At 41.8% G+C, this 25,460-nt stretch overlaps 1 protein-coding gene across 4 annotated transcripts; it reads left to right on the top strand.

The window, feature by feature from the left end:
• Nucleotides 1-416: 416 nt before the first annotated feature.
• Nucleotides 417-24,607, top strand: Crls1 (cardiolipin synthase 1). Of its 4 annotated transcripts, none has more exons than XM_004840797.3 (7): nt 417-868; nt 3,200-3,337; nt 7,495-7,624; nt 17,154-17,239; nt 18,686-18,754; nt 21,026-21,117; nt 23,525-24,607. In XM_004840797.3, exons 1-7 carry the CDS (start codon nt 575-577, stop codon nt 23,610-23,612), a joined length of 897 nt encoding a protein of 298 aa, XP_004840854.1. In that variant the 5' UTR covers nt 417-574; the 3' UTR covers nt 23,613-24,607. The 4 variants fall into 4 exon arrangements, with proteins under 4 accessions (XP_004840854.1, XP_087044807.1, XP_004840856.1 ...); XM_004840799.4 differs by having other exon boundaries at nt 777-1,007; XM_004840798.4 differs by having other exon boundaries at nt 777-1,550.
• Nucleotides 24,608-25,460: the final 853 nt, after the last annotated feature.

Below are 25,460 nucleotides of genomic sequence, written 5' to 3'. Positions count from 1 at the left end.
GATATTTTCTATTATTTTTATCATATGCATCTTCATTTAATGCTCAAAAATAACGAAAGGAGCAGAGCACTAGTCCTTTTCACTTCTATACCAAACATGTGACTAACGTTTTAAACCTGGCACAGGACTCTAGTACACAACTAGTTGGAGGCGGGGTGCTGGTGGCGGGCCTCAGGTTTCAGGCCGGGGCCTGGCTGACTCCTGCCCCCTCCCGCCACGTCAGCGCGCAGCCATCGGGCGGCGCTCGACCCTCTGTCCCTTGCCATCCTCCCGACCCGGCCCCCGGCTGCAGGCAGGCAGAGCAGCGCCGCACACCGGCCACCTCTGCAAAGCCCGGCTCACGCCTCGCGCAGCCGCCGGGGGATTGGGGGGGGGGGGAGGCCGGGCAGCGTCGGCGTCGCAAAAGCGTCGCGAAGGCATCCTTCCTTGGCGGCTCCAGGCCACCATAAGCGGAGCGTGTTGGGGTTGAAGCCAGCATGGAGGCGGCGGCGGCCGTGCTTCTGCGGGACATGGAGAAGCGGCCGGCCGGTGCCCGGCGCTGCTGAGTTCGCGTCGCCCGTGTCCCTGCAGGGCTATGCTGACTTGGCGCGTGGCGCGCGGGCCGTGGGGGGCCCTATGTAGGACGGCGTGGGCGCGGGGGGCGCGGCCGGGCCGGGGGCGCGCTCTCGGGGCCCTGCTGCCCGCTTCCGGCTGCCTGGCGGAGCGCCAGTGGCTGCGGCCGGCCGCGCTCGGCCTGCGCCTGCTGGGGCCCGGCGCGCGGCGCCACGGCTCGGGCGCGGGGAAGGCGGGCCCGGGTCCCGCGGCAGAGGGCGGCGCCGCGGCGGAGGCCCTGGGCGGCCGGTGTGGCCCCGCGAGCGCTGCCAGCGCGGTACGTATCGAGGGGCGCTGTGCCCCGCGACGTGAGTTAGGGGAAGGTCACTCGTGTCGTGCCAGCCGCGGTGGTCTCCAGACCCCACTCTCGCCCCTCTCTGCACCCGTTACTGGAAGGGCCTCTGCACATTACATCGGTAAAAAAAAAGTCTCCGCTAGTCTTATTAAGTCTATTTTTAATTTTCTGAAGCGAATCCTTTATGTGTGGGGCACAGAAAAATGGCCAGGTGTATACTTGTGTAGGTTTGGTTCACCATGATTGTGATCTGTGGTAACCTTACCCGTTAGGACGAAGGACAGTTACATAGTTTAGGTGATAAATGAATCTTTAACCTTGAGTTATAGGAAAAAAATTAAACTGTTCTTGGGTAACCGAAGTACTGTGTTTGTCCATGTACCTGTTGAAACCCTTCCCAGGAAAGACACCGGAGCGTGAGTGTTGGGATAGCTTTTGATGTCATGGTAGAAGACCCAAGCAATTGTTACATCTTCAATTGTTAGGTCTTCAGGGGTCCCCTGTCCTGCTCGCCTCAGTCGTACAGTATGGGTTGAGGTGGCCTCATCCTGGCTCCACTAATAGCTAAAACATGTTGGGGTTTGGTTGCTGGGTGCTTTGAAGTTGCGCTCATTCTGGCTGATGAAGTACTTCACGGAGCGGCAGTAGTTGGAGTATGCCACAGGTTATCTGGTTGGGTAATCTGGATTAGCTCTCCTAATATTAACTTTGAAACTTTTACAGATTTAATAATTAAAATTAATGAGATGCTTTAACCGAAGTATTTTTTATGGCGCTCAAGAGAACTTTCACTGTTCAACAACATTCAGTTCTATTTATTCAAATGAAATAGTGTGGCTGTTTGTAACCTTGGGTTTAATTTTGGCTCCTTAGATATCTCCAAGATTAATTCTGGGGCTCTTGTTCTGACCTTTTGCTTTTCTTATCCCACTTTTTCAGTCTTCAACTGCTTTTCCCTTCCCCTGCCCCACCTGTGAGTTGCTGATAACACTGGGTCAGTGCTGTGTTTGACTTTCTTTGTACTACTGTGTAGTCAACAGACTTATCTGATACTCTGATCTTTGAATTTGAATTGGAAATATATTGAGAAGTTTTCATATAATTATCTGAAATGGATCTACTCTCAATAAAAGATCCCCTTTGTAGTGCTGCTTTGGTGTTTGTCACAGGGAGTTTGAAGTAATTCTGTAGTTTAAGGTGGTATCTGCCACCTCCAGCAAAAACCATCCCATTATACCTCTGTAAACTCAAGTGCCATCTTTCTGGGCTTGTTTATAAACACAAACTTGGTGTTTTTAGAGAATGCTTTTTCTTACAGGATGCCTCATGGAATTTTAAAAGATGCCTTTAGAAATTAACTGCCACTTTTTTTCTAAAAGGTTACTAATTTAAGGTTTGGGCAAGTTGGTTACTAATTTAAAGAGGTTAAGTAGGGTTAATTCTTTGAAGAGAAAGTCCCCTGGGTGGATGTGCCCATGGAGGGGGGAAAAAAAAATCCAAGTTTTAGGGAAAAACTTTTCTGTTTCTGTACCCTTTTTTGCAGGCTGTTTTAGCTTGCTAGGGTGAGGCTTTCTAAAGTTGAAATCACCCTCTCAGAATCAGATAAGGTTTGGCAAGGAGGGGTTGTTCTTCAGCTGTCAGCCCTTTTGTGAGTTCCAGCCGCCAACAGCTTGGCTCTAGATGAAGTTTCAAGGAATCAAAGCTCCCCATATGGCAGCTGTGGAAATCCTCGGTTTCTAGTTGTGTGTCTTGACATTTCCATGGCTGTTTTGAACAGATTTACTCAATTTTTCTTTATTTTCAGATATTCAAGTTTCTATTCCTATCTTCATTTTCTTCCAGTAATTCTCTGATTTAGTGATGAGGTTATAGAATTAAATCAGTTTCTTCTTATTTTTAACCTTCATAGATTCTGTGTGGCATTTAGCATCCTTTTGATGGATATATATAGGGGAGGGAGAGAGATTGTTGGTTATACATGTTTCAAACCAAAGGGAGGTTGATAATTTGGCACTTTTTTCCCTGACATTTTCTAGATTTTTATCTACTTACAAGATTGTTCAGAAGTTTCTTTTTGGTGTTTTGTTTTTTGAGACAGAGTCTCGCCATGTTGTTCAGGCTGGGCTCAAACAGAGATCCTCCTGCCTGAGCCTCCCAAGTGCTGGGATTACAGGCGTGCACCACCACACCCAGTAGAAGTTTAATTTTTAAAAGAATGTGAAAGAGTTGAATTTTAATGAAGTCTATCCTAAAGGCTTAACTTAATTTGAGCTTACAGTATTTCATTTAAATTTTGTTGTCTTTGTGTTTCAGTATGAAAATCCATGGACAATTCCAAATATGTTGTCAATGACAAGAATTGGCTTGGCTCCAGTTTTGGGCTATTTGATTATTGAAGAAGATTTTAATGTTGCACTCGGAGTCTTTGCTTTAGCTGGACTTACTGATTTGGTAAGTTGTAAATGCATTCTTGTTTTTCTTCCTTCCAAATGACAGGGTCTCTACCACTGCCCCACAATAAATAGCACAGCCTTAGTCAGTTTTTCTTTGGGAGGAAATCTTCAGGTTGAATTTGATGTAGTATTTTGTGTGAGGATTTGTCTTTAGCTGTGGAACTGTTCTTTATTTGATCTAAGGAGGATGTGAGAGTTGTTGGGATGCATAGGAAGGGGTGATGTTTTTACTCTTCATATGATTTTCAACTTCTTTATAAAAGAAATACCCTTAGAAATTCCCAGCAACCAACTACTTACTTCAGAGATAAAAATAAAGGAGAGAAGCTGTGAGACTGTTTTTCTACTTGTGGTCTGCAAGGAGCTGGTTTTCCTAGAGGAAAAGAAAACAGTGCACCAGTTGCCATGGCCCAGGGAACTAGGATGTGACAGGAAGCTAGTAGAGGCCAGCGATCTGCCCACCTTCAGTGCTGGCAGGAGGCTGTAGGTTCCCTCTGAGGTTGGTCCCTGGTTTGCTCCACACCCTTTGACCACCTGCAGGAAGCCTTTGCTGGGGGCTGGACAGTGGGCCCCCTTCCTCCTCCTCCTGTCCAGCAGATGCACAAAGAAGAGAAGAGTGCTCTGGTACCATGTGTCTGCTGTGGGGGAGAGAAGGGTTATTTGTGTGTTGGGGGAGTGATTTTAGGGCAGATAGCTACATCACTGTTGTAGACTGGCCGGCTGTCATCAGGCATGACATGATAAAAGTACATGCCTTACAGAAACAGTTGAGAAGTAGGGAAAAGGTAGAGGAAACATTTCAAATAGGGGCAAGGTTAGGCTATGGAAATAGATAACAGTATCCTCTTGCTCTGGGCTGTGATCTCTGTGAGCACCTAGACCAGCAATAATATCTTGGTACCCCATCAAACCAATTTATGTTTAAAAAACTTTGCTGAGTATTCATTTAATAAAAATAGAGAGAAGCTGATTTTCTACAAATAAAAGTGGAATAGCATCTTTGTAATGTCAGCTAGTGGTTTTGAGGTTTGTAGAAATAAAATTCTACCTGCCCAGTAGCAATAACATTGGTAAAGCAATGGAGAATTAACTGAAGGTTTTATGGTGTCTCCAAATGTGCAGCAAGTGCAGCCCCTCGATAAGCACTTGATTTTCTCCAGAGCAGAGCACCATCGCTCCCCAAGCTCACAGTCTCTCGCCTCTTCTTCTGTGCCTGCTGTTACTTCTGAGGCCTGAAGCTGTCCACTTTGCTCATGTGGTCTGCAAGTTGTGGAAGGCCATTGTGCTGATAATAAAATATCCCTAACAGGCGAGCTTTTTTAGCTACTGAATTGCCCTTTTTTGTTTGTCTGCTAGTTTGTTTTGGGGAGAGTTAGCTGCCACGTTCGAGGGCAGCATTCACTGAATTAGCCTCGTTAACAAACTTTCTGAACGTATAAGATGAAAACCTGAGTTACCTGACAGTTCATTCTGAGGAGGTTTTAATGCCTGCAGATTGGCTGCTGAGCAGATGGTCTGACTCAGCAGTTTCAAGCAAGGGCATAGCAGGGTCTGATTTGTACTGTATGGGAAGTGGTTGACAGAAGGTAAGTATAGAAGCAGAGCAGCTGGTGAGGAGGCTTACCTGGTAGAGAGATGGTATGAGCGTCTGTCAGGTGGAAGTGTAGAGTTGGAAGTGCATGGGTTTGGGACACTGTTTTGAAGCCAGTGTTGATTTTGAAGCCAGTGTTGATATCTTCGTGGATTAGCTATGTGGAGTGAAAGAAGTCAAACAAGAGCACTAGGCTGTTACTTTCTGGTGCAGAAGGTAACATTGTCTGGAATGGGCAATACTTGAGGTGGGACAGGGTTTAGAGAAAATGCCAGGAATTCTGATTCCTGTCATGTAGAGGCATCATTTGGAAGATTTGAGTGCAGCAGTATGGAGTTAGAGGGCATCATCATTACAGAGCTACAGATTAGGGAGGTACAGATACGGATGGCCAAGGCTGGGTGAAACATCTAGCCCAAATTAAAAAGGAGAAATGAGAGGGCAGCAACAGGTAGAAGTACTGAAGTAATTTTTTTTTTTGGTAGTTGATCAATAAAAGACAGGAAGGAAGAGATTGATGTGTAGGAGAAATAGGGAGGGAGGCAGGTCACAGAAAGTGAGGGCTTGGGATTAGAGACGAGAGGCAAAGAAGATGAGTGGATGCCACTGGCTGGTGGATTTGGTGGTGGGCATTTCAGGAAGTGCTGGCAATCCTTTTCTTTTCTTTTTTTTTCCTCCCTTAAGGAAAAGACAGCTATGATCATGGGCCAGAATGAGTGGGGAAAGTAGGAATGAAGCAGGTGTGAGAAGAGAAGGCAGATCCAGTGGGCAGCCATAGTGCTGACAGGAGCACTGAGAATCCACAGGAGATTCATGGTCACGAATCTGAAGTGAGCCCAGTCAGCCATTCATGCAGTTTTTGAGCAGCATTTGGCTGCTCGTGTGCAGGCCTGGAATGCAAGAGAGTCAGGCTGTGTGGGCTTGAAGGAGAGTGGAGGGAGCGGGCTGTACAGTAGATGTTTGCTAAGGAGTGATGACATTGATGACCTTGAAATCTAATGTGAGTTCCAGCAATAGTGAGGACAAGGCGGTGGTGATGGCTGAAAGCGGGGAGGGTTAAGTTCCCTGACCCCAGAAACTGAACTGAAAGCTGGATCTTCCAAGTCCCAGGCTCCCCACTCTAGGCACTTTCTGTTAGGTAGCATTTCATCCAGCCTACTTAAGAAGAAAATAGAGCCAGATGTGGTGCACACCTATAGTCCCAACACTTGGGAGTTGAGGCAGGGGGATTGCCATGAGTTCAAGGCCAGCCTGAAGTGCATACATGCTTCTTCAAAAAGCGAGAGAGAAAATAAAGCTTTCTAATTGTGATAATATTAGCTAGTAACTGCTTTTTTTTGAGTATTTAGTAAATACTGAGTACTGAACAAATATTAATCACATTATGTGCTGAAGATAACCAACCCTGTGAGGTGGATAACATTAACTCTGTTCCATAGAGGAACAAACCCAGGCTGCGAGAGGCCAAAGAGCATGCCCAATGCTACAGAGCTAATAAGTGACAAGCCAGGACTTGAACCAGTTCTGTTCTGCTAGAGTCCCAAGTTCTTAAGCCCTGTCCTGTGCTGCTGTTGCTTCCTTTAACTTGTTGGAAAACTGGAGAATTTTGGAGGACTTGGCCTATAAAATAGACCATGTGTAATTACATCTTAGAAATTGGAATAGAAAATCCAAACATTCATTGAAGCTTGAAGTTAAATAAGATGAATGAAAGCCAAATGGGAGCTGCGATAAGCCAGACTTGGCTGCCCTGTTTAGCAGGGACAGAGTACTGGGGTTCTGTCCTTTTCGTGGCCCCAGGGGGACCAGGTCTTTCCTTTTCTCGAGGTCAGCAGGAGATCTGGATTTTTATGGTACCATTTTGAATAGTAAACGTTGGCAACTAGTTATTATTTTTATAAGCTCTGGCAGGCCAAATAAAACCAGGCTGCGGACCCCTTTGACCCACTGTTAGCCAGCTGCAACCTCTGGTTTTAAGTATAATGTGTTTCTAGTAATAAAAACAAGTAATTAGTAGCATTAAGTAAGTCAGGTGCAGAGAATTGTTTTTTCATCCAAGTGAAGGTAATACAAATGTAGTTAGAACATAGAATTAATAGTAATACTGAACAAAAATACATTTTTAAATTGACAAATTACTTAACAGTCTAAGGAGTTGGATTATCTAATGGAAATGTAGGTGGGGTTGTGAAAGTTCAGTGCTCACAGTCCAGGGTCACCCTTATGAGTAAAGGCAACCATTCTGGCTGCAGTGAGAATAGGCCAGGACTCTATCAGTCACACTTCCTGGGTTTTATGAGTTCCTTACGTCTCTGAATTTGTGCCTGGATTTTTCCCATAAGGAGACATGGGGAAAGAGTGGAAGGCCTTGGGGATAAAGAAAAGGTAATGTGAAATTATTTTCTGAACAATTGCTAATTTAAAAGCTAAATGCATCCCAAGGGATTGAGAATGGGGGTAAGAAACATTTTATAAAAGTGTAGTTATCCTTATGTCTCTTAAACTTCAAGATATCGACTTTGTTCCTATCATGACATTTATTTAAAAAACACTTCTATTTTCAGTTGGATGGATTTATTGCTCGAAACTGGGCCAATCAAAAATCAGCTTTGGGAAGTGCTCTTGATCCACTTGCTGATAAAATACTTATCAGTGTATTATATGTTAGCTTGACCTATGCAGATCTTATTCCAGGTAAGAACGCCGTCATGCGTGCTTTTCAATAGCATAGGGACAATGACATCAGTCGGCTTAGGATTTCTTTTGAAAGACATAATTTTTGTTCCAAAAACATTTTTAAACTTTGAACTGTTTTTCTAATTTTAAACTGTTGAACTAGTTTGGTTATTTTAAAATTTATGTCTTTGTTACAACTTGTAGAAGCAGTTGTTTTCTGAGTAAGATTGTTTAAAACTGAAATTGAGCAAATATTTCACAGTGCCAATTCATATTACTCTAGAATCTTTTGGTGCTATTTATATAATTTTTAGTGCCTAGCTTTTTGAAAGTACTATAGCCTAACTTTCCTAAGTCTCTGCTTATCTTTATTAAATATAGCTTAATCATAATGAAAACTCTGAAATCCCATGTGTAAAATTTCCCATCATTATTACTAGACTACTGCACAATTTTCAAATCATGTATATAGTTTGTATATTATCTGAATACTTTTTCTAACAATATTTGAGGATCTTTTGCTTTGTGTTCTGTGTGTGTTTTACTGGTATTCATTTTCTGCTTCAGCTGTGTTTCTCAATCAGTTTTTCAAAAAGATTAAATTACTTTCCCCTAAAATTTTAGTAAAAGTGCTAGGTGTTTGGTGCTGCACATCTCTATTCCTGGCTACTTGGGAGGCTGAGGCAGGAACATCACAAGTTCTAGGCCAGCCTAGACAGCTGAGCGAGATCCTGTCTCGAAATAAAATCTAATAAGGGCTGGCGGTGTAGCTCCGTGGTAGAGTATGTGCCTAGCATGGGTTCAATCCCTAGTACTGAAAGAAAAGGGTTAGAAAAGGGATCTGAAAAGCTAGGAGCTTCTCTGTGGCCCTGGGGTGACACTGTTGACATTTGGTAGGAAGGAGCACAAGGGTGTGCCTGCCTAGTGTAGTCTCTGCAGGCTTGGTGTTCTTTGCCTTTAGTCCTCTGAGTTTTCAAAACACTGTTGTTTTTTTTTGTTTTTTTTTTTTTTTTTGGTACCGGGGATTGAACTTGGGTCCTTGCACTTGCGCAGCAGGTGGCGAAACCACTGAGCTAAATCCCCAGCCCTCAAAACAAATTTTAAAATAAATTTTATGTACTGAGTTGAAAGCTAGAATTGAGATAGGGATACTCTCATAGATAACTTTTAAGGAAGAACCTTAGAGCATTCTGTTGATGTTAAAAATCCAACTTTTAAAAATTTTTTATTTTTTAATTTTTTAAATTAAATTTTATTTGTTTTTGTACTGGGGATCGAACTCTGGTCCTTGGGCTTGCACAGCGCTGAGCTAAGTCTTTTTTTTTTTTTTTTTTTTTTTTGGTACTGGGGATCGAACTCGGGTCCTTGTGTTTGAGCTGAGTCTTTTAGTGTGTATATATGCCTTCATACCTCTCACTTGTTCAAGTTACATTGTATTCATTGTGTTCATTGTGTTGTTTTATTCAGGTTAGCCAGGTCATTTTCCTCTGAAGGTAGAACTTATTTCCAAGTTTTTGGTATTCTGGTTGCTTTCCAAGTTGGACCTTTCCTTCACTGTCATCTGTGTTGATCTCTTTTTCCAGGCTCACATGTTTTCCTTCCCACTAAGTACTGCTCTTGGTTTGTTCGTTTGTTTTTTTCCCCCCATTTTTCTTTAAAAGGATGTAGTGTGACTCAAAAAAAAAAAAAAAAGGGCCAGGGATTTAGCTCAGTGGTTCCGGCGCCTGCCTTGCAAGCGCAAGGTCCTGAGTTTGATCCCCGGTACCCAAAAAAAATAAAAAAGGATGTAGTATGGCAGCAAATCTTTTAGGGTCTTGGACATCTGAGATGTCTTAGGGCTGAAGATGAGGCTCCATGGTAAAACACTTGCCTGGCATGCACAAGACCCTGAGTTGGATCCCCAGCACCACAAAAAAACAGAATGAAACATTGTTATTCTACCCTCCATACATGATTGACAGTGAACTGGGCACAGTTTTCAACTGCAGGTCATTTTCCCTCAGGATTTTGAAGATTCTCTTCTGCAGCCTTTCATATTCCATTGTTCTGTAAAGAGGTCTGGTGCAGTTCTAATACTTTATATGTGATTGTGTTTTGTATTGGAAATCTTTAGGGATTTTTTTTCCTAGTTGATTTTTTTTTTTTTAATCTAAAATTTTTTTTTCTAGCTATTTATTTGGATTCCCAGTTGTTCCAGCACCTTTTATTTAAAAATACGTATTTTCCAGATTCACTGGAATGTTCAGTGTCTATAGGTCCACTTCTGGGTTTGTGCGTGTGTGTACACACACACACACACACACACACCATTTGGCTTTGTACCAGCAGCCACTTTTAATGTTGTTTTGGTAAAAGTCTTGATATCTTGTAGAGCAAGTTCTTCTACCTTGTTTAATCTTAGCCTTTTCCATTTGTGTGTAAGTTCTAGAATTAGCAATTCTGCTTTTCCCAGAATCAACAATTCTGTTGAAAAAGATCTCTATGTGTGTGATTTTAATTGGCATCACATTGAATTTATATATCTATTTAGATGAATTAACCTTTTTTTACAATAATAACTCTTCCAAACTACAGGTCTTTATGTCTCAGATTTATAATTTTCTCTAGAGAGGTAATACATTTTTTTTTTTACAGATTTATTTCTATGTATTTGATAGTTCTTGGTACTCCTATAATTGGTGATTTTTAAAATTTCATTTTATAATAATCTTTTTTTAATGTTGATTTATGTGTCTAGCAGAACTTACTCTACTGTAAATTCTGTTGGATTTTCTACATCCTCAGTTATGTACTGTGCTCTGATCACTGACAGTGTATTTCTTTTCAAATCCTTTTACCTTTCTTTTACTTGGTCTATGTGTGTTGTTGTTGTTGTTGAGATAAAATGCCCAACACCCACAAGTTAAGGGAGGAAAGGTTTATTTAGCTCAGTTTGTAGAGGTTTTAGTCTATAATTGGCTGGCTCTAAGGCAGGGTGGCACAGCAGAAAGGAATTGCAAAGGAGAAACAGTTCATGTCAGGCAGAAGGTAGCAAAGCAACAAGGGACAACCACAACTCTTTTTATCTCATACCTTATCCAGGCTACTCAATGCAGGTAGCCCTCATACCCTTAATCCTAGCACCCTTGATCTTAGCATCATACCATGAATCAATTTCAGGGTCATGCACTCTAGATCCAGCCACCTCTGAAAAAGCCCCATCTATGACCATGAGTCTTTGAGGGGGACATCTAGACACAAGCCATAACCTTCTGCCCCTGGCCCCTAAAGACTCATGTACATCCCTTTATGTAAAAGGCATTTAATCTGTTTCTTAAGAGTTGCCAAAGTCTTAACATTTTCAGCATTGCTGAAAAATCTAAGTCCAAAGTCTCTTCTGAGATTTAAGGCAAACTCTTAGCTGTAAGCCCTTGTATAAATGAAAAGAAAAACACTTTATAACGTTTAATGGCACAAGACAGGATAGCAAGAAATGGGAACAAAGCAAGACTAAAATCTAGCAGAGAAAACATGAAATTTCAACAGTTTTACTTTCAGCATCCCCAGCAATCTGTGGCAAGTTGTGAACCCTAAAGGACTTGGGTGTCTCTGCTCCTATGGCACTGCCAGTGGTGGTAGCTCTCATGGCTTCTCTCTGGGGCAAGCTCTACTCCTTCCTTATGGTTTTACTCAGACGATCTACACTCTTGGCTTCTCTAAACTTTTGGGGTCTCTACTGCACCTTCGGCTTTACACTTAAAGCTTCATACACTGCCCTCTCAGTGGCACACTGCCTGGCCTCTCAGGCCTTCTTTTGAAATCTAGATGGAAGCCTTATTGACCCCACAACTCTTGTATTCTATATGCACCTAAAACCACTACGTATATGATGCCAAAATCTGCTGCCAGCTGGAGGAGTAGCCAGGCTTCTTTTTCTCTTGGCTGTAGGGGTCAAGTGCCTATGAGCTAAATCTTTTGGAACAACTTCTCTAGGCTGCTGCCACTCTGGAATATGGTGCTCTGGGGATTGTTTTTTAGTGCAAAGTCTTTTGCCTTTGTAACTTTGAGACTGTCCAGGCTGGAGTCCTGTTGGTTTTTGTGATATCCTCAGGCCATTTTTTATTGTTGCTGTTGTTGTTGTCTTCTTTTGAAATACTTGGCTTTTTTTTCCAGTCTTTATAGCGACCAATTTTTCTTCTGTTTCATCTTTGCACACTGCAACTTTACTGGAGCTTCTTTTTTGGCCAAACTTAAAACATTTTAAATTTTGCTGAACTCTGCTCTTGATTCTCAACATAAATCTGGCTAAAAGCCCCCAGCAGTAGCCATGTCACCACCTCAACATTAGACTGTTTTGAAATTTCTTCTGTAAGATTAATTAGTCTGCTGCCCTTAATCTTAGTCTTAGGCAAAGTCTCTGGACATGAGCAAAATGCAGACATGCTTTCTGCCAAAGTATAACACCCATTGTCTGGAGTCTAACAGCCGATGCAGTCCCTCTTCCCAATAGAAACCTTCTGAGCCTGGTCTTTACTGGCAGGATTTCTGTCAGCCTTCTGATCTTCTAAGCTCTGACCAGAATCTCCCATCAAGTACCACCTAAGGCATGCCAGCTCTGCTTTTTTAGTTGGCGTCTCTGAATCTTTCCAAACTCTTCCCACAAACCAGTCCCAAAGGTTGCCGAACTGAATGCTCAGGTATAGTTATGGCAATGACCCTACTCCTGATACCAGCTTCTGTGTCGGTTACTTTTTTTTATTTGTTGATATAAACTACCCATTAACCACAAGTTAAGGGAGGAAAGGTTTATTTAGCTCACAGTTTGTAGAGATTTTAGTCTAATTGGCTGGCTCTAAGGCAGGGTGGCACAGCAGACAGGAATTACAGAGGAGAAACAGTTCATGTCAGGTAGAAAGTAGCAAAGCAATAAGGGACAACCACAACTCTGTTTATCTCTTATATCTTATCCATGCTATTGAGGGTGGGTAGCCCTCACACCCTTAACCCTAGTGCCCTTGATCTTAGCATTGTACCATGCATCAATTTCAGGGTAATGCACTCTAGTTCCAGCCACCTCTGAAAGAGTCCCATCTATGAATGCATGAGGCTTTGAGGGGGACATCTAGATATAAGCCGAAACACTATATTACACTATATAATACAGTTATTAAGAAGTGGCTGCTGTCTTCCCAATCTCATAGAAAAAGCTTTTATGGTTTCACAATTAAAGATAATTCCAGGCCGGGGATTTAGCTCAGTGGTTCCGCTGCCTGCCTTGCAAGCTCAAGGACCTGAGTTCGATCCCAGGTACCAAAAAAAAAAAGATAATTCCTATGGGGTTTTGTAGAATTCCTTAATTTTTAGTTTTATTAGTACATGTTTGCAGTATGTAACAGTTACATTTATCAGGGGGAGCTGGTATGTTTACATAACACATCTTAATTCTTTTTAAGTTCCCTTCCTCTCCCCTCCCTCCTTCCCTCCCCCATCCGTCTTGTCTGGAATTTTTTTTTTTTTTGGATACTGGGGATCGAACTCGGGTCCTGCGCTTGTGAGGCAGGCGGCAGAACCACTGAGCTAAAATCCCCGGCCCCTTGTCTGGAATTTTTATAACTAGATATTGAATACTCTTGTATGTTATCATGAGTGAATCATTTTTTTCTCTTTTAGCTGTTAATGTCTGGTGAATTGCACTATTGATTTTCTGGTGTTAAAATAACCTGCATTCCTGGTATAAATCCAGCTTGCCATGATATGTTATGAAGATATTGCTAGAGTTGGTTTGATAGTATTTTGTGGAAGATTTCACATCCAGATTCATGAGATTGGCCTGGAATTTACCAGATGTCTTTGTTAGGGGTTAGTATCAGATTTATGACTAGCCCCAGGGTGGGCATGTAGATTATGCCCCCGGATTTCCCAAGGATTGCAGAATGTAGGAAAGATGTGCTTGGGCAAGGCCATGGGTTCAGTCCCCAGTGCTGCCCCACCCCTCACCCAAGTTTGGATTATCCTCATAAAACAAGTTAGGGACTGCTTGGGATTTTGTTTTTTCTTCCATTCTTGGGAGATGTTTGAGATTGTAGTTATTTTCTGTTTTGATAGAATTTGTTGAAGTCATTGAGGCCTGGAGGTTTTTTTTAGGGGAAAGTTTTTAAATAGTTGATTCACTTTTCTTTGTTACCAGATGATTCAGGTTCATCTTCTGACCATTTTGTAACTTTTGATTTATTTTAGGAATTTGTCCATTTCATCTGAATTATTAAAAATGTATCATGAACTGTTTACAATTTCCTTACTAGCTTTCTATTTTCCATTTTTTGCCCTGTGTTTGTGTGTGTGTGTGTGTGTGTTACTGGAGATTGAATCCAGAGCACTCTACTAGACCCTTACCTACATCCCTGGCCCTTCAGGTTTTTTGAGACCTTGAACATGATCCTTCTGCCTCAGCCTCCCAAGTAGCTAGGATTATAGGCATGTGCCACTGCATCTGGCTTAAAATTCTTTAGATCAGTTTTGTCTAGTAAAAATAAAACAGCCACATATGTAATTAATTAAAGTAAGAGGAAACTGGTGAAAATAAATTAGATATGTTATTTAATCTACTATATTAAAAATAAGGTCATCTCAACATGTAGTCATTAAAAATTACTGAATTTTAAGAAATACTGTGGCTTTGAATTCTGGTGTATATTTTGCACTAGCTGTACCTCTTGAGTTCTGCCTGGCTGTGTGTTAGTTGCCCAGTAGCTACATGTGGCTACTGTGATGCTGCTGTAGATGGATACTGTACTTAAGTGTTGCCTTTCAGTTTTCTAAGGTTTGCATGGAAGCCTGTTCATGTCTTCTAAGCTCAGCCTCACTCACCCTGCATGTTGATGTTAGTGTTTTTGTCAATTGTGTGGTATATTTTTCTAATCCATTATGATTTTTTCACATATCTGGTTAGTAATAAGTATTTCCTTAGCTGGAGGTGTAGCTCAGTGGCAGAGAGCTTGCCTAGCTCAAGGCCCTGGGTTTGATCACCAGCAACAGAAAATATTAAGAACAATAATTATCTAGCTGCAGTGGTACATACCTGTAATCCCAGCACTCTGAGAGGCTGAGGCAGGAGGGTCAAAAGTTCAAGCATACAAAAAAAAAAGTTCACGCATAGCCTGGGCAATGTAATGACTTGGCAGGACACTGTCTAAAAATAAAATAAAAATAAAATAAGGGAAGCAGGGAGCTTGGGGGCTTGGGATGTAGCTCAGTGCAATGCCCTACATGTAATCCCCAGTACTGGAGAGAGAGGGAGAGGGAGAATTCCTTAATTTGTTGTCAGTTTGTGGGGATTTCCTAGGTATCTGTTGCTGATTTCAAACCTAATTACCATATGTTGAAAGAACATTCTCTGTGATTTTAGTCTTTCAACCTAGGAAGTCTGAAATTTATAAACATTCCAACTGTGCCTCAGGTGCTTGTGTATTCTCAGAGGATGGTTGTGATGTTCTGCGTGTGTCCATTAGCTCAAGTTTTACTGACTTTTTCCCCCATTTGGTCTGCTTGTTCTGTCAGCTGTGGAGAGACTGCTCATGTTCTTTGTGTCTAATTTTCCACCACTTTCCTTGGCAGTTCTGATTTTGCTTTTTCTGTCTTGGAGTCATGCTGTTAAGTGTGGATAAATTGTATCTTCTCAGTGAATGGAATGTTTGATTATGAAGAGACCCACTAGAAAGTTACAGATGGTAAAGTGAGTCCGGAGATGCTAATGTCTGGTTCACAGCGCTGTGCTGGAGCCCAGGGCACTGTCCCAAGCCCTGAGTTCCATAGGCTTCCATTCCTGCATAGAGACTGTATTGCGTGTTTCTTCATGGTTACCATATGTGGACTTTAATTGCATGGGTTTGCTGCATTTTAAATGTATGATTGTTGTTAGTCTTTACCAGCTAATGATTGCTATAAAAAGTTTGTTTAGTAGGCTAAAAAATGCTTTTGAAAATTACGGCTTGCATTTCTCTAGTTTACCTAATGCAATCCTGTCTTTTAACTCCAAATGCTGTCACTCTAGTGCCTAGCATTTCCTCTGTGGAGTAGTGTCCTCAAAGAGGGCTTGGCCAAGGATTAGCACTTACATCATAGCTATGACCTGCAGGATCAGAAGTTTAAAATCTCTTAATTAGTGAGCTTTAGTGTTCAAACTGCAGAGTCCATGTAAAGTCCTCAGAGCGGATGATAAATACAACCTCAGATAAACCGTGGAAGAGTTGTGTGACAGTGTTATGGAAGGGGTGGATATAATCCTTTTGTTTTAGTGATTGTAATAATTTGAACTGAGTGAACTGGGTGTTTGAATGGAGACTTTTTTCCTTCCCTTTGAAAATTTTTTCTTACAAAGGTATAAGTTTGTGGTTAAAGCTTCTATAGTGCAGAAGGACACAAAGTGAAGAGAGGTCTCTGTGCACCCCTTCCTGCTCAGCAGGGATCAGGTCCCTTGGCAGTGGTTCGAGGACCATGCTGCAAGGCTGAGGAACACAGGTTGAGCATCCCTAATGACGTTATGCTCAAAAAGTTTGAGGTTTGTTTTTTTGTGGGGTTTTTTTGGTACCAGGGATTGAACTCGGGTCCTTGCACTTGCGCAGCAGGTGAAGAAACCACTGAGCTAAATCCCCAGCCCAAGAAGTTTGAGATTTTAGCTGGGTGTGGTGACACAGGCCTGTAATCTCAGCACTTGGGATGCTGAAGCAGGAGGATTACTGTGAATTCAAGGCCATCCTGAATTACAGAGCAAGACCCTGTGAGTTCAGGATTTTGGATTCTGGATTTTTGGATTAGGGGTGCTCAACTGGTAAAGTCTATGCAAATATTCCAAAAATCAAAAAACTGAAATTTGAAACCTTCTTATCCAAACACTTTGTTTGGGAGTATTCTATCCATAGTAAGAAGGCTGTTGACAAGTTGGGTTCATTGATTGCCCAGGCAGGGAGAGAAACAGTAGTTGCCTGGGTAGGTACTGGCTGGACAAGAATGAAAATATTTCTCTTTCTCCACAAGTTGTACAGATAGTAAGTTTTACTCTTTGGAAAAAAAATCTAAAATGCAGAAGCAAATAAAGCACCTGAGGCTCCAGAAAAATTTAAGTCCCCTGACACACATCTCATTTTATTTAATCCTAATGAGCATAGTGGGTTTTTTTCCAAATTCACAAAGCTGAGAAGTAACAAAGGAGAAAATGAACTAGAGGGACCGAGTAGAGCAGACACTAATATCTGCAGGTTGAGAGCGTATAGCTTATAATAACAGCTTGTGAACATTATAAGGTGTATGCAGGAAAAATGTAAGTGAAAGAGACGAGATCAGTATTCTGGAAAGCAGTTCTAGCCTCCCAAAGCCCTGTTTGGTTATTTTACTTTCATTAAAAAGAATATAAAGACCAGTAGTTCATCCTAAGGACCCTGAACCATCAATGCATGATTTTCACTTTTGGGAAACATCAGTTTATGGTAAAGCTAAATGAGACTTTGTAGTCATAATGTGTGTTAGTAATTTTCAGAATTCTCATTAAAGTTATTTTACATTTTATTTTCAGTTCCACTTACTTATATGATAATTTCAAGAGACATAATGTTGATTGCTGCTGTTTTTTATGTCAGATATCGAACTCTCCCAACACCGGTGAGTTTGTTTAAAAAAATAATCTTTCAATGCATACAGTTAAGGAAAAATAAATAGTCACTCTGTTGCACACTATTTTACTTTTGGGGAATAATGTATTTTTTTACTCATTTACCAAAATTGTTTTATTATCTTTTTTGGTACCAGGGATCGAACTCAGGACCTTGCGCTTGCGAGGCAGGTGGTGGAACCACTGAACTAAATCCCTGGCCCTCATTTACCAAAATTTTAAAAAGTTAACTACCCTCAGGCTGGGGATTTGGTTCAGTGGTGCTGCTGCCTGCCTCACAAGCACAAGGTCCTAAGTTTGATTGTGGTACCAAAGAAAAAACTACCTTCCTATTTGAATTACACACTCAGGTATGTTATTTGGTAAACACGAGTTGTCTTTCTTTTTTTTTTTGTTCTCGGGATTGAACTCAGGACCTTTCGGTTTTGAGGCAGGCATGGTGCCACTGAGCTAAATCCCTGGCCCAGGTTGTCATTTTTTAAAAGACATGTTTCTTTTTTCTGTTTTTTGGGTTTTTTTGAAACAGCGGCTCGCTATGTAGTTCAGGCTGTCCTCCAACTCATGGTGATCCTCCTGCCTCAGTCTCCTGTGTGCTGGGTTCCAGGCTTGCATCACCACACCCATGTCATGTTTCTAAGTCCAACTCTTCAGTGAATGGCATGAAGTGCAGCCCAGTTTCCCTCCATCCATGGCAGCAAACTGTTAGGGGTGTTTACAGAGCTCCTGTACCATTGTCTTATTTTGCCTCTACTATGGATTATTTGTAACTGGTTTTTTAAATTACAGTGTGAGCATGGGATAGTTTGCTTGTGTACTTTTCATTGGCTCTATAAATGTTTGTGCATATAAGCATTGCATAATAAACTCTTGCTCCCAGTCCACTGAAAATAGAGCAATATTTTTCATTTTGTTTTTAATCTGTAAAAGGAAATGAGAGTTTCGCATCTGCCAGGTGAAGTGGGGCACACCTGTAATTCTAGGGCTCAGGAGGCTGAGAAAGGATTGCAAGTTTGAGATCAGCCTGGGCTGCATAAGGAATTCAAAGGGCAGCCTGAACTACATACCCATAATGAGATCCTATCTCAAAAAAATATACTGGGACCTGAATTTGTTTTTCTAAATAAAGTTGGGGAAAAAATAAAACTAAAAAATAATAAGTTGTGGTCAAGCAAACCTTATGATAACTGTTGTGTTAGAATTTTATAAGACTTTAGAAACAAATCTGTAAATTTGAAAGAATTTTCAGTACCCTGCCTGTGATTTATAAAGAATATAGATTGTACTTACTTCACATTATAAGAAGATGCATGGAAAGGGCTTTTCTAGTATGGGGCCATGCATGAGGTAAGCACTCAGGAACTGTTACTTACGTGTAATAACAAGATGTTTGCTTTAAATAATAAATTGAAATCATCTTTTTTTTGGTCTTCTGCCAGCGAACACTAGCTAAGTATTTCAATCCTTGCTATGCTACTGCTAGGTTAAAACCAACATTCATCAGTAAGGTAAGAGATACACAGCATCTTTTTAGTTATTCTTGGTGAATTTTTATTCTAATGAATATGAACCTCAGTCAGCAGCAACTGTGAAAATGAGATAAACTTAAATGCATTGACTGGCAGGGATTAAGAGTGGGGTCATAGGGCCGGGGATTTAGCTCAATGGTGCCGCACCTGCCTGGCGAGCACAAGGTCCTGAGTTTGATCTCTGGTACCTCCCCAAAAAAGAAAAGTGGGGTTGTGCAGATAAGTTTAACCAAGTTATTTTGTCCTCCAAGATTGGAGGACCCTTAGTACAGTGGACTCTTGACTTACAAACTCAATTCATTTGAGAAGGCTGGTTGTAACTCAAGTTGGTCAATTGAAGACCAGGGTCCTCTACACAGCCTACGAAGTGTCTCTCCTTTGTTCAGGCAGATCTCAGTGTTCTTAGACGTTGGCCCAGGATTTCTCAGTTAACCCAACACAGGAAAGAAAGGATGTTGTAATTTTCCTTGCAGAACTCTTTAAGAGCTAAATCTGGAAGCACAAGCAGTTGGCAGTTGGGTCATAACTCAAGACTTTGGTCATAAGTTAAAACTAAAATTCCGGTCATAACCCAAGTTGTTTGTATGTTAGGCAAGTCATAACTCGAGGGTCCACTGTATACACAAATTGCCTTGTGTTGCTGGTCTGCAAGCTGAAGCCTTGAAGGCTGTAACAGGGCTGGGGAAGGTGAAGGGAGTTGGAATGTAATTGTTTCTGGATTGAGGTGTGGAGAGTCTGTAGTTTTACTACCTCCCACCCTGGCCCAAAAACATGTGAAAGGCCTTTCACTTTCAAGATGGGCTTCTCAGTGAAAAGGGATAGAAGAAGGTCTTCCTCACTAACGAATTGCTACTTTTAGTTATCCATTCTGTTTTCTGGAGTCATTTTCAGGATACTAGCTATGTCAGTTTTTGAGTACAAAAAGGATACTGTTAACCCATACATTGGTACCTCGGTTCACGAACATGATTCTTTTCCACAATTCTGGGCCCAAGCTGAATCAAATTCAGTGGTTAGGTTCAATGTTGACCTTATGGGGACATTTGATTTGGTTTGTGAACTGAGATAGCACTGTATTTTTTTCAGTAGTCTTGATAAGTTTGTTCAAGTCATCTGTGTGTCCTGTCCCTTGTGACAGAAATTTAGTAGGTTGCTGGGGTGGGGGGTCGGGGCCTGATTATTTTAGGGACGGAAGAGCCACTGCTTTAATACAGAGATTCCTGATGGTGGATTTCATCTACATGCATAAGGACTTTTTGACCTCCAGAGTCTTATATTTGTGTCAATTACGGCAGTTTGCAGCACTAGAGAGAAAGTGGCTCAGTGGAGGGACCAATGCATCCAACTCTTGTTCTTGTGAATTAAGTCATTTATTTTCAGAAACAAAGTGGGATCCCTGTCATTTGGGTGCAGCTGGGTGACAGAAGCACAGCACTGCTCTGCACATGTCAGGGCACCTGTTTCATGTTCACCATCTGCACAATCACTGCACCGAGTCCTGCTCAGGTGTCTCCTGGTGCTGTCTCTTAGGGTCGGGAATCCCCCTCATTTCCCCCAGGGGCTCTTTCCTGGACAGGAATGCTCGCAGGGCTCAACAGGGGGCCAAGAGAAAGGCCCCGGGAAGTATGGGTTCTGTAGTCTGCTGTGACTGCAGGCAGGTCAGCTGTGTCATCTCCTCTAGGAAGAATAAGCTTCATTACTTCCACATTCACAAGGCTGCTTTAATGGGCCTCTAGAAAAAAGGGGAAGCCGGACATGGTAAGGCACCCTGTAATCCCAGATGCTCAGGAGGCTGAAGCAGGAGGATCATAAGTTTGAGGCCAACCTGGGCAACTTAGCAAGGCCCTCTCTCTTTCAATATAAATTGAAAGGGGGCCTGGAATGTAGCTCAGCAGTAGAGCTCCTCCTTAGAAAGTGCAAAGCTTTAGGTTCAATTCCCAGTACCCCGGGGGGATGGGGGGGGGCATTATTGAATTATTCATGGAAATTCAGAATGGTGGTACAGTATATATTTTCTGGTAGTTAGTTGTCATTACCCTCACTGTAGAGGGTAGCTGTGGAGACAGGTGGGGCCGTTATTGAAGCTGACCTTTTTAAGGATTCTCACCTGTGAATACCAGCTTCTCTGGCATGGATGCTGTAGATCAGCATCTAGCATGCTGAGTGTGTTGTGATGGGCCATGGCTTTGTCTGAGAGCTTGAAACAGGACCCATTTGACACCATTTATAACTTCTTTTCTTTCTTTAAAGGTGAACACAGCGGTCCAGTTAATCTTGGTGGCAGCTTCTTTGGCAGCTCCAGTTTTCAATTATGCTGACAGCGTTTATCTTCACATACTGTGGTAAGCTAAATTTAGAGTTACTCTTTGAGAATGCCAGCAGAGTGGTGGACTGTGACAGTCCTTTGGAATGACTTTGTTCTTAAAGTGTTTAATGCATTCTATAAGATAAAACTGCAGTTTATTATTGATACCATTCTTCAAATACTTACTACCAAGTATGAAGTGTAGAAGTCCACTTTCATGAAATTTAAAAGGAAAGGGAACTGCTAATGTGTCTGGGTTTCAGGTAGGAAGAAGAGGGAGGGATAACTTCAGGAAGTGGCACTTGTGCAGTGGGGTAGGTGGATTTTGTACAGTAAGAGACCAATAGGAGGCCACCAGGTGGAGGCAGATCCTCAGCAGTTGGTGTAGGGGACCGGTGGTAGGAAAGGGGGAGACCAGCCCAGTACCGGGGTGGAGTGGGAGGGAGAGAGGAATGTGAATCTTATTTTATCATGCTAATTGCTTATTTATACTCTGCCCCACCCTGCCCCATATGGTACAGTACCATACCAGGGATTGAACTCAGGACCTTGTGCTTTCAAGGCAGGCTCGGCACCACTGAGCTAAATTCCCAGCCCTTGTTTATACTGTTTAACAGTATGTTACATCCAAACTATGTTCAAAATGTGCCACATTGATTTTGAACTGTATTTTGGTACATTTTTAACTATAATGAAACTTTCTTGCTTGATACAATCTGGAAAGAGATTGGTTAAGCCAAAGAAATTTTTTATTTTTTATTTTTATTTTTTGGTACCAGGGATCGAACTCGGGCCCTTGCGCTTGGGCAGCAGGCGACGAAAGCACTGAGCTAAATCCCCGGCCCCCAAAGAAATTTTTTAAATGAAAATACTCTCTATATAAACTTTTTGTTTTAATCTAAAATATATATCTCTTTCTGTCTGTTTATATATATATGGATTTTTTTCACTGTGATTCATCTTCTATTTTCTAATGTACAGTGAAGGCTTTTTCTTGCCGTATAGATCCTCAGGAGAGTTTTCTCTTGAATAAATTGCATTTATAATACAACCTTTTTGGTTTTCATTTTTTGCTTTTTTAAGGTGATCCAAGAACCTTAGACATTTGCAGAGCAGTCAGAGTGTAGGAACCATCTAGATTATCACCATATTTCCTCAGTTATTTCACAATCATCTTGCCTACTTATTTTGACAGTATTTTTTTTAATCAACTTGCTTTTATTGTCTTTCCTCATAGACAACTTAGCTCTCAGAAATAGCACTTCTTCCTGCCTTATATTCATGGGTTTATGTGTGACTTTGGAATACCGGGCCAGCAGAAGCAGGTTTGGGATAAATGGAACTCTGCTGCTGATCCTTCTCAGCTGGCCTGGTGGTTCAGCAGGGCCTGAGGCAACCCTGGTGTTTGGTAAAGAGCTGAAAGGGATTTAAAATGACTCAGATAGCCTGAGAGTCTTCAAAGGCTCTAGGAAATAGAATGCCATCCTCTGAGCAGCATGGACAGAGGAAAAGTGTACAGGGGCTTCAGAGCTAACCAGTCATTGCCCTGCCTGGTCACCAGGTCTCTGCTCCTCAACTGTGACAGGAGGTGCTGTGAGAATGACATGAGAACCTGAGACACTTGGAATAATGTCTAGGTAAAAATGGCAGTTGCTAGTATTGCCATTAATGTTTAGGGCTTATTAACTAAATTTTGTTTAACATCACTAAATTCCAATGAAGTCTTAAGGAAAAACTGTATTTTTCGATTTTTGTGGTTAAAAAAATATACCACCAGGGACCAGGAATTTAGCTCAGTGGTTCTGCCACCTGCCTTGAGAGCTCAAGGTGCCAAGTTCAATCCCTGGTACCAAAAAAAAATATACACACACACACCACACACACACACACACACACATACACACACACAACACACACACACACACTACACACACATACCCCACCAGCCTGTCTTAGTCACTTTCCCCATCACTTGGAGAAAATACCAGACACCTGCAATTTAAGACGTTCAGTTTTAGTTCAGGGTTACAGTACATGGTCAGCCTGCTCCAAGGCAGGAAGAGATGGTGGAAGGAAAACAGCTTATGTCATGGTGGCCAGGAAGCAGAGAGAGAGGAGAGAAGAAAGGAAAGGAGTTAAATAAACCCTTAGGGTCACAGCCTCAGTGAGCTGCCCCCTGCCTCCAAACAAGAAGTCAGCCCAGTGATTCAGTCATTTCCCATAAGGGGACAGTCTCAATTTAAACCATTGTACAGCCTGTTTTCCTTTTTTGTACTGGGGATCGAGCTCAGGACCTTGCATTTGTGAGGCAGGCAGCAGCACCACTGAACTAAATCCCAGGCCCTGTTTTCCTTCGTAAATAGATTTTTGACATGTTTTTATGATTCTTGCTGTTATTGATTTTTAGATTCGACAGTGAAATCATATCATTTTTTTCTTAAAAGGTATTTTACAGCTTTCACCACAGCTGCATCAGCTTACAGTTATTATCATTATGGTCGGAAAACTGTTCAAGTGATAAAAGACAGATGAAAGTCACCCATTACCATTAGCAAGAAAGCAATAGACATCGGCGGCGGCGGCGGCAGTGCCAGTGTAAATCTACAGGAGTTCCCTGTTTTCGTGTTCAGCTTGAAAAGGGACTTGTCAGAACAAACAGTGTCATCAGAATTAAAGTAGTGTGCATTGAAGAGAAGCTTGATCATGCGCATATGCAGAATTTCCAATGTATTTTTAAAATACAAATAAAACTATAATTTAGAATTTTTAATCTTAGGTTTCTTGATTAATTTATAAGAAATTAACTATTTCAATTATAATCAGTCTTTTTTATATGTTTTTTAAAAACATCTCAGCATGGAGACTGAAGAGTAGACACCTTTAAGTAGACTTTAGATTGCTCACAAAACAGTAGTGAATTTGTTGGGATTAAATACGCATCCTACACATATTCTCACAGCTTGGCTGTAGATGTTTATGTTTGATTTTTAAACCTGTATACACAGTAGCAGTTTGTGTGGTTACTATTTGATCATTTATAATAATGAGAATAAAGTTAACTTAGCTGTGGATAAAGTAAAATGGTAAAGAGATTTAAAATAAGTTTGAAAATGAGTAAGAGGGCTGGGGATTTAGCTCAGTGGCACTGTGCCTGCCTTGAAAGCACAAGGTCCTGAGTTCAGTCCCCGGTACCAAAAGAAAAATAGAAAATGAGTAGGATGACTCAAAGTAGAAGGTATTGAAATTTGTGTTCAGAAGTCTTCCAACCTCTCAGGTGCCTAAGAGTTCACATGACAAGTAACAAAGTAGTTGAAGTAAAAGAACATGTCCATTAGCCTTTGCTCCAAAAGGCTGTGAGTTACTTATTTCCACAGTCACTGCATTTCAGACACAGCAATGTTTCTATGATACTGGAAACTACATGTATGTTATGTAAATAATACGAAACTGTATATTTTTCAAAAGTTTTTTAAACTTTGGAGAATCTTTTGTTAAGATGTTAAAGAAATAAAACTACTGGGAAAACACTTGTACCTTCAACCTGGGTTTTTCTGTGTTGCATACTTAATCCTCTGACTGTGAGTTGCTTGATTCATGAAGTCTATGAAGATGTATCCCCTGCACTTACATTGTGAAATAATTGGTTTGGGCCCATCTGACTTAAAGACCTTAGTAGGAGAAAGGGAGTCACACAGTGGGAAGGAAGATAGTGGCGGTGCTGTTTGGTCCTCCTGACACGGGAGGCTGATTGCTGCCCACTGCCCCTAGCTTGACCCAGACAAAAAGCAGACTCGGGGTAGGATTATCAGTCACAGCCTGTGGGCTGGGTTGAGTCACATGGAAGTTGTCAGGAAAGCCCATGCCTCTTGCTGAAGGCACTGTGCATCAGTGGATCCTGTTATTTCCTGCTCCTGGCCTATTTTCAGACTGGCAGCTGAGTTGCCTCAGCTTGGAGCATGTGGAGGCCTGCACTAGGGCACTGCCGCTGCACCAGTAAGAGGGAGACAGTGGCCTGCAGCTGTCTTCTCTGTAACCTACCATCCAGGCTCAGCAGGGAGGTGCTAAGGCCAGAGGCCGAGCTCCCATTGCTGGACCATCCAGAAAGTCCAGGAGTGAGTGCACAATTTTTTTTTTTTTTTTTTTGAGACAAGGTCCCAGTATGTAGTACAGGCTGGCCTTGAACTCACTACGTAGCCCAGGCTGGCCTCAAACTCAAGATAATCCTGCCTCAGCCTCCCAAGTGCTAGGATTGACAGGCATGTGCCACTGTGCCCAGCACTACAAAAATGTTTTTTTAAAAAGAAAAGTTATGGAAAAATTACAGCTGTATCTTGTATATATTTATGGCTTAGTGTTGATGCTATTTGGAGTGACTTACAG

The sequence above is a fragment of the Heterocephalus glaber genome, unplaced genomic scaffold, assembly GCF_053883595.1.
Source record: "Heterocephalus glaber isolate CG9 unplaced genomic scaffold, H.glaber_assembly_v1.0 deba00001532, whole genome shotgun sequence".
NCBI classification, from domain to species: domain Eukaryota; kingdom Metazoa; phylum Chordata; class Mammalia; order Rodentia; family Bathyergidae; genus Heterocephalus; species Heterocephalus glaber.
This window is presented reverse-complemented; position numbering and strand designations above follow the sequence as displayed.

Excerpts from the sequence above, each read along its gene's own strand:
- Crls1 (XM_004840797.3), top strand. The coding sequence starts at position 575 with ATGCTGACTTGGCGCGTGGCGCGCGGGCCGTGGGGGGCCCTATGTAGG. Across the intron at positions 3,338-7,494 it reads TAGCTGGACTTACTGATTTG|TTGGATGGATTTATTGCTCG; the intron begins GTAAGTTGTAAA and ends TTCTATTTTCAG. Across the intron at positions 7,625-17,153 it reads CTATGCAGATCTTATTCCAG|TTCCACTTACTTATATGATA; the intron begins GTAAGAACGCCG and ends TTTTATTTTCAG.